Source organism: Berghia stephanieae, chromosome 6 (assembly GCF_034508935.2).
Source record: "Berghia stephanieae isolate SIO BIC M18660-M18661 chromosome 6, UCSD_Bste_1.3, whole genome shotgun sequence".
NCBI classification, from domain to species: Eukaryota; Metazoa; Mollusca; class Gastropoda; order Nudibranchia; family Aeolidiidae; genus Berghia; species Berghia stephanieae.
The window spans coordinates 41,011,083-41,021,082 of NC_088365.1; the positions used below are offsets into that span (position 1 = coordinate 41,011,083).

At 36.4% G+C, this 10,000-nt stretch overlaps 2 protein-coding genes across 5 annotated transcripts in view; one reads left to right on the plus strand and one right to left on the minus strand.

Moving 5' to 3' along the window:
* LOC144975032 (protein deacetylase HDAC6-like) overlaps nt 1–10,000 on the minus strand; it is a 331,648-nt gene that overhangs the window by 78,341 nt on the left and 243,307 nt on the right. The window lies entirely within an intron of this gene.
* LOC144975034 (protein trapped in endoderm-1-like) lies at nt 4,492–7,839 on the plus strand. The gene has a single exon (XM_078918684.1). It carries the CDS (start codon nt 5,048–5,050, stop codon nt 6,410–6,412), a length of 1,365 nt encoding a protein of 454 aa, XP_078774810.1. The 5' UTR covers nt 4,492–5,047; the 3' UTR covers nt 6,413–7,839.

A 10,000-nucleotide genomic window follows, 5' to 3' on the forward strand; every position in this document is an offset into this window, starting at 1 on the left:
TAAACTGAACGTCCTCGTGGGGGACCAGCCATATGAGCCGCATCCAAAATATTTATGGGTGACGTTGGATCGCAGCCTTACCTATCGGGTGCATCTCGACGGAGTTGCCCGGAAGATAGAGAAACGCAACAGTCTTCTGAGGAAGCTGGCGGGATCGACTTGGGGCGCTAGCAAAGCGCTACTGAGAACGTCCGCCCTGGCACTATGCTATTCCACCGCGGAGTATTGCGCTCCAGTGTTGGGTAGAAGCAGAAACGTTGAGAAGGTGGATGTAAAACTTCGCAAGTCGATGCACATAGTGTCAGGAACACTGGCAACAACTCCTAGAGAATGGGGCCCGATAATGGCAGCGATCCAGCCCCCCGATGTCCGGAGGGAGACGATTACGGTAAACTGGCTCAGTAAGACCCGAGAGAGAGGGAATGGGGATACCCCTCTGAAGCGCATAATGGACGGCGCCCCCGTTTCGAGCCGAAATAAGTCCCGGCAACTCTTGTACGCAGCTTCCCTGACTACGGACAGAGATGCATATACGAGATGGAAGTCGGTTTGGACGAATTCAATCCCTCGTGGGTGCGGGGACGTACACTCCTCTAAGCTTGGTGAGACGTTGCCAGGCTTTGATACCAGTAAGAGGAGACACTGGGTGGCTGAGAATCGGCTTCGGTCGAGGATCTGCCTAACAGCAAGTGCGCTTCGTCAGTGGGGACTTTCCACCTGGCCCATATGTACCCGATCTGGGCAAGAACCAGAAACGGCAGAGCATCTAGTTGAACGGTGTGTTGTGACGATGCTACCAGGCGGGTTCGCGACGGTGCACGAATGCGGACCGGACTTCGCTGATTGGGTCGATCGTCATAACATACTAGTGTGAGAACCATAAGAGGCTGCTTGCACCGATGAAACCATATTTCTAATGCATTCTGTCTCATATCGTTACATTTTCTTAAGGCATAAGCTTCACTACTGAGAGAATAAATGGCTAGTTGAGTGTTGTTTTAATTTTATAGAATTTTGATTGTAGGGTTTTTCTTCGTTTCTCGGTTTTCTTACTGTTGTTTCATGTAACCATCTTTATCTCAGCCAATATTCATGTTAATGCCTCCTCTGCAGTTTTCAGATTATTTGAAAAAGATTGATAAATAACAGTTCCTTTATTCACCCCAAAAAGGAAATATATCTTTTGGATCTATCTCGAAGAAAGAGTGAGCTAATCCCGGTGTCAAACCTGCAGAAGTAGTAAGGCTAGAGTTCTTGCGCAATGAAAAAAAAGACGCTAACAACGGGATCAAATTCGGGACCACAGGAAGTTAGTATCAAAGCATTTATATTGTGTGACTTGGAAATTATGAGAATGACTTAAATTTTAATATTAGCAATAACAAACGCTTCACACAACAATGGAAGATTTTACTAAGGAGTGCAAAAATTATAGAGACATTGTTGTAGTCAAAGAAAGATTTTAATGAATAATCATGTTGAACACCGGTTTCGAAGCTAGTACCTTAACGTCCAAACTCAGGCCAATTCTCGATTATAATAACAAAATGACATGTTTGGATCCCGTATTTATTCTCACAAAACTGGTAACCGTTATTCATGTCGAATCTTCTTTGGTCTCATAAAGCCTACATCTTGCCAAATATCAAAATCAAATCTATTCAATATGTTTTTTAATTTCTCCCTACAATGTCGTCCACTTTTTCCTTTTTCATCCAATCAAACAAGCCAATCTCGTGCTTCATTTGATGTCACGTGGAGAGACGTCCTCTGTATTTCCTGCTCCTTGTCGTCCATAGATTGGATGCCATCTCTTTGTCCCCACAATGACAACCTCATGCATTCGTAATGAAGACGTCCATTGACTCTACCCAACGAATTGTAAAGAGAGAGAAAAAAAAACATCCACAAGCATAAGCTGTAAGAACACGGTAGGATGGAAGGCCTCAAATACAAAAGTCAGGACATCGTGGCAGTTTCCAGTTGATATCCTTTTGAGCGCCAATGAAAACGAAAAACCCAATTGACAATTCACGTTTAACATTTATTTGTTTAGGAAAAGTTTGGAGCAGGCACTGGTGCATGAATAAAATCTTTAAAAATATAAATGATAGGGCGGTGCCAGGCAAAAGATCAAGGAGAAGATAAAACTACAAAATCATCCCCCAAAATGAGCCTTTCTCGGACGTCCTGATTGACAAACTGACATGAACAAAAGTAAAAGAAAAAAAAAGTTTAATTCTAAAGAAAAATCTTATGCGATTTTGTAATAATCTTTATTTTAATATTGGTCAGTAACTTGTCAAACAATTACTATGAAAAGACGGTTTAGTGACGGCCAAAATTGAAAGGAAAAATATCAAGTGTTTGATTTCCCCACTGTTTAGTTTATATTTTATTCGACTCCATTCTTAACACAACGACCAATGGATAAAAGCTGTCAACTAGAGTATAAAAGATGCCAGGTAAGAAAAAAATAATCCAAAACAAAAGAAAACAAAAACATTTTGAAAATAAAAGCTTATCTAGACTGTGCAGCAGGCCTGGTGTCTTCTGTTTTCATGTGCCAGAAATTTTAAATGGGACATAAAAAAAAGAGCCGACCCGAACATTGACCCATAATAACTGTTATAATATGTCAGTATAATGACATACGTTCAGATCTGTTAGCAGCGCAATGCGACATCACGTGACTTACATGGACAACGCGTTTAAAGTGGGCGCCCAACATTAAGCAATGGGAATGAATGCATATTTGTTGACAAAACTGATCACTAAACGCAAATCTGTAAATCTATTTTCTTTATTTTAAAAAAAATTTATTTCTGAGAATCAAGCAAATTCAAAGAATATAATAAGAATAAGTAATTGCGCTGGATTAAACAAGTGGTATATCCGTTTCAGCCTTCATTCACAGCACAGCCATCACAATCGCTCTCACACTCACTTCCAGATACAGTTTGAAGATTCCTAAGTCCTAGACTTTCTATCTATCTATCTATCTATCTATCTATCTATCTATCTATCTATCTATCTATCTATCTATCTATCTATCTCTCCAATTAGGCATAGTATGATTCTATTAAACACATTCCAATTCCATATAAATAAATGCATTCTACTCGAAAACAAAAAACTAAAGAAAGAATAAAGATAAAAACCCGCCAGTAATAATCGAGTGAGCCTTGCTGCTCAAGTCTTGCATCATTCTATCGCTGCTGGCATATGACAAGGGTTGGTCTTAATGCCCCGCCCCAAGAGGCCCAGCAGAAGCAGAAAATGTTTTACAGCACGTTTGAACAATAAGTGGATTCGAAGTCCCACTCCTTACAGGGGTGCAATGACAAAATCTTCGAATTACCTTGAGTTCTTAGAAGAGAGCTTGTGTGGCTCCAACATGTTAGGCCTTTGTCTACAAGTTCAAACTTTCTGCTTTGCTTAGAGGGATGACAAACGCCTATTGATAGCACTCTCCAGTTAATTGATTATATGTAAAGTAAGTATAAGATTGAATTTGTCATGATTGGGAGACTGAATCAAGACTCCTGGAATATTGGTTTTGCTCTTTTAGAGGCAAGGGCGGCCACAGAGACAATCCTGATTTTGTCCAATCTCAGTCTGCTCTAAAACAGATCATGACTGACATCATCATCATCATCGTCGTCATCATCATCATCATCATCATCATCATCATCATCATCATTATCATCATCATCATCATCATCATCATCATCATCATCATTATTATTATTATTATTGTCATTATTTATTATTATCATTATTATTATTATTAGTATTATTATTATTATTATTATTAATAATAATAATAATAATAATATAATAATAATAATAATAATAATAAAATAATAATAATAATTATAATAATAATAATAATAATATATAATAATAACAATAATAATAATAATAATAATAATAATAATAATAATAATAATAATAATAATAATAATAAAACAAGACACCGCATCCATTCGTATCGCTCAATCGATCATTCATGACAACACTCATACAAAAATAGAAAGCAAGAATAATACAGTATTTTCCTGGTCTATTTAACCGGAATAAAATGTTTCAAATTTAACAAAATGAAGAAACTTATTAACATATTATAATTGATCATAATATCAGAAGTTGGCCAAAATAGCAACTCCCACTTGGTTTGTAACTTAATTTCAAATGGCAAGAAGTCATTGATTAGCATAATATTATAGTTAAGTGAGAGTCAGATATCAAACCCTGGTAACGTGCATGTGTATTGTCTCATCAAATGAAGAAGAGATCGCAACACAAATCGCACTAGGCGGTCAGTCGGTCCCTCGATTTGCTTCTCGCTGGTTTCAGCTCACTTGTAAAAAAATCGGTTATGAACTCATGAGCGAGACGAAAGGAAAAGGAGAGGAGGAGAGCGGGAGAGAGAAGAGACTGACAACAGATTTGTATAAAAGACGCGGGCGCGTAGTGATCGAAACTCACAACTTCTGACAGTAAACGATATTATTTGTGATTGCATAATATTATTTACTAAAGATAATGTAGTTAGATAATGTGAATACATATGTGATTTAATACATAAATATTCAATGCAATCAAAGCACATCCCGGATTTACTTGAATGTAGTGGCTATTTCCATAAGGTAAAGTTATTTGTCCTTTGTATCCAAAACACTTTCAATGATTTATTACAACTCGTAAGATCACTTTCCAGTGTAGTACCTTTGAACAAGCATGATCGGTGTTTAAAGTTTTCCAATATTGAGGAACCAGAACAAAATTGACTAAAGCACGCATATATTTCAACCCAAAAAAGCACCATTTCATTATATGCCTTGTGGTTTAAGGATTATCTCAAGTAATTCCCTCACCAGTATGTTTGATTAAACTTATGCTTTTTGATATAGTGAAATATATCCACTAAACGTGGCTAGCGCGCTTTATAAGGATTACTGTCGAGACCTGAATGGGTTGTTCAAAGGAAAATATTATAATGTTGAAACCCAACTGAAATCTGTTGTTCGCATCTAGAAGACACATGCCCGATAACGACAATCAAATTGACGAGTCACATCACACTGGGAAAATTGAACCCGTGGCTTTTGAACGGGTGCTGCTTGTTGCGGCCCCACACCATGACAAAATGTCATCGCCATATCAATCACAACTACAAAAGAATGACAACGACAAAAGTAGCAACGCCTTAGTAATCAATAGTTCCTCGTCTGCATCAATGGTTAATAGCAACATCCATAGTAGTAACGGCACTATCATGACGATAATCAACAACATCAACACCTATCACCATGAAAGTCAGAACCACCTAGCCAACTCATTCTACAACTCCGACAAAAACAACAGTACAAACATGAGTCAGGACGGGCATCAGCTTTCTTCTCCTTCATCATCCTTGTCCTCTACCTCATCATGCGATGGGCTTGGTTGTTATCCAGACGCATTTTTCAATTCTGTCACTGCCGTGACGATATTCTTGGCCATAGTCGGTGGCGGAGGTAATGCTCTCACTGTTCTCGCCATTCTTACAAGCCGTCTCAGAAACAATATCAACAGCATCCTAATCTGTAATCTTAGCCTTGCTGACACATTCTACTGCCTCCTTCTTCTCCCAATGCAAGCTTCGGCCTTTTACCTTCGAGACTGGCGCCTGGGAGAAACAATGTGCGAACTATACGCGGCCCTCCGGATCTGGCTTATTGGTGTCAACATGACCTTGTTGAGCTGCATCGCATTCTACAGATTTCTTCACGTAGTTCACACGAATACACATACAAATCTATCCCAATCGAAATGGTTCTGTACAGCTGTATTGATATGTTGGGCTTTCCCACTATTTTTCAGCTTTACGCCTTTGGTGGGTTGGTGGGGGACGTTTGCCTTTCAAGAACGCATTCTCCAGTGTACTTTTGACACCAACACGAACAAAACACACAAATTGACAGTCATTACATTGGGGTATGTTATCCCATGTGTGTTCATTCTCGTCTGCTACGCAAGAATTGGATATGTAGTGTTTAATTCCAGGAAACGCACATCCCGTGGAAGCATGTACCGGCGGCAACGCGCCAAACGTGAATCATTCCGTCTTACGGCCATGATGGTTTTTATATTTCTTGGATTTCTTATGGGAACGACGCCTTACTTCCTCATCAACACTTTAGACAAAACTCTTCACTATCCTGCCCCTCATGTCTGGAGTCCTGTCTTAGCCTGGTTCATGTACAGTCTCAACCCTGTTATATATACCGTGATGGACCAACAGTTTCAAACGGCATATAGACGCCTTCTCTGCTGCCAATTAGGAACGGACGCCTACAACGGTTCGCCTACACAAGACATGGAAAGAAATAGTTCCCTCATCAAAAACAGATCAACTGCGGCATAGACAACGAGGGTGTGCATTGTAGAGATGTATGTTGTGAATAAAGCCAGACATAATAGTCCCATGCAAAAGTGAGCCCGAAACAATTAATCGGCAGATAATTGTAAGGATAATAATATACTGACTGCTATCAAATACCCTTACCATGTCCATTCAGGTTTATTTGTTTTTATTACTAAAATATCTTTCGGGATCGGAGAGTAATATCCATGCTGCAAGAGGTTGGATTATTAAGGGTGGCGCTATTACGCTAATAAGCGATCGGCTCCGAGTGAATAGCAAATTAGTGCCACGATCAGCCATACATTAAGCTCGGAGAGGTGTATAAAACCTTCGCCGGACCATAAGAACATCATGAGCGCGACACACATTGTAATCACAACATTGCTTAAGTACAGAGTATTTTACAAAAAAAGTGGAGGATTATAAATTGAGATAGCTTGTCAATGAATCAACGGAGTGGAACAAGTATACAACAATAGGAAATAATCCAAAGTTCAGTTCATGTCAGTACTCCAGTCAATGTCGGTTATTGTTTTCATGAAACGACCCTAATGGTAAATGTACCGCTTTTTAAAAATCCAGATCGCATTTATTGCTTTTAATTTCAAATTTTCTCAAATTTTTGTTCAAAATGGCGTTATTTGAAAGATGAAAAAAGCACCTTTCCTTTTATCTCTTGTGAATTGTTAGCAATGAAAAATGAGCATCAAACAGTTGAAAGGATTGTGCATCCTTTGGTATGTTTTACACAATGTGTGGTAATATGCCTCTAAGACAGAAGGTGATCCTACACTTTCTTTATCAAACAGACTGTACGGTTTCATTTGGTTACAAGTCTTTCTACCTGGATGGATTACGTAGCGTATTAGGGATTTCAATGAACTTAGACAGTGAAGTGAACATGAATACCTTAAATATAATACATCGGATTGAGATTATTAAATGCTTAATAAAGGATTTAAAATGTACATATTCCCTATCACAATATAGAGAATCGACGTTTGTGTGGCTACATCAATCAATGAAATATATTCATTTCGGTTTAATCTATTCAAATAAATCACCCAGAAACAAAATAGATAATTAGAGTGACATTTCTAAGGGATAAGTTGGTACCTCCATCGCCGAGGAAAATAAAATTCTGGTAATGTCTTGGTTTCACTTCATTTTCTCTTTGAAATGAATGAAGTTGCCCTAACTTTTGTGTACCTCCGAAACTGACGTAATGAACGGATAGTAGCATGTGCCATGAATGATACATTCACAAATTATGCTGCCAGGCTTATTTTGTTTAAATCCATTCAAATTACACATAATGAACTATAAAACTGTGATATATCCATTTACAATGTTTCATTTTATCTATATTTTATATTTCATGGAGTAGAGCTTTAAACAGCGTGAGTTTCCAATGTTATTGTGTAATATGTTAAGATATATCAAATGTGAAAGAAACTTAAAAGAAGTGACGGCATCGCAATAAAACCTTAAAATTCATTACCATCCTGCAATTGTAAAGCAAGAGTGAGCACAATCAAATGAGTCATTTTTGTCATAAAGGATCTTTCGCTTAATAAGAAGATTTCACCATACAGAGGTGAAGTACTGATTAAAGACAATATTTCCTAAAATCGATAAAAGTTTTTGCTTGACACGCCATGTATATATATTGGGGGGGGGGGGGGCATGATTTTGACAATCTCCATGCCATCTTCAATAGGATTGTGGTTTGATCCCCATTTAAAATCATGTGTTTTATATATGTATATAGTATTCATCTATTACTGTTATTTATCTTGCTCTGCTGTTTCATTTGTTTAAAAATAGTTTAGATCTAACCTGATTTCTTATTTTAAGCAAACATTGTGTCATTATAAAATATTACTCAACGTGGCTTGACTTTAGAAAAATATTTGTTTAATAATTGAGTCCTATATGGGGGAGAATCACATTTGTGAATTAACATGAAGATTAGAACACAAAATAATTAGACGTCTAGAATTTGTTTCTGTTTTTTCAACTCTTCACCGAAAGAAAAAAGTCGGGCTTCATCTTTTACATATGATCTTCAATTTTATTTCTGTAGGCTTCCTTTCATTTGACTGTTTTAAAACGCGTCCTTCGATGACATGTTACATCCTGTATTGCAGAGACCAATTTCATGTTGTCCTTGACATTTTTCCAGTACCATTACAATGACAAAAGCAATCGTAATCTGTTAAGACGTTTTAACGTCTCATTCCCATTCATTTCCTTTAAAGGCTTTCGAGATTCAATTCAAGATATTGATACCGCTTGTAAAGTAAATGGTTTTAGTCAGTCTGATTAATAAAACACAAATTAATAGTTTCCAAAGGACACACTTCTAGGGACCGCGCTCCCCTTGACTCAATTGTTAACTTTGTGTAAGGATTATTCTTGATGTAATCAACACACAAGTCATGTGAATGCTGTAGTTAGATTTTAGAATGGCGCATATTTTGTCACTTTAAAGAAAACTATAGATTTGGAGATAGAATGTTTTGTAAGAAATTGAGCGGTATTGATTGAAATAGGTAAAATATGTTCATTGTTGTTGTTTGGGCATTAGAGAACAATATTGATCATGGGTAATTTTCACCTGAATCTACTGATCGATTGTAGTGGGGTTGGAGAGTTGAATAAAATGATGACTGCATTGATAGTGAATGAATGAATCGATCAATGGATGAACGATTGTATGAATGAATGAATGAATGGATGAATGGATGAATGAATGAATATTTAACATACATATGAATGAATCAACTGATAGTTAAAATGGATTTAAGATTTAATATGAATTATTTCACTAAAAGAATAAATGAGTGAATGGCTAAATGAATACATATTATCCAACACCTCGGTCAGATATAAATACATGTGACGTGCATGCATTAGTGACATGTGCGTAACTTATCTCTATATAGAGCTTTAGACGTCGGTCTTTTATTATTATTATTATTATTATCATTATTATTATTATTATTATTATTATTATTATTATTATTATTATTATTATTATTATTATTATTATTATTATTAGTTTCATCATCATCATCATCATCATCATCATCATCATCATCATCATCATCATCATCATCATCATCATCATCATTCAAATTGTTTCTACTCAATAAAACAAATTTAAATGATTTCAACAAAGTTTTATTTCTTCTATGAATTTGATTGTCAGTATACAAATCATCTCGGCATAGGACGAATGAGCTGATGGATATTTAAAACATATCGATACATAATACAATAATATATTCATGGATGATCATTAATGATTTTTTTTTTTGTTATTGCTCTGAAAATCATTATTTCTAACATCATCATCATCATCGTCGTCGTTGTCGTCGTCGTCGTCATCATCATCATCATCATCATCATCATCATCATCATCATCATCAGCATCAATCATCATCATCATCATCATCATCATCATCATCATCATCATCATCATCATCATCATCATCATCACCATTCAATATCTCATGATAGTTATAATAATAATAATAATAATAATAATAATAATAATAATAATAATAATAATAATAATAATAA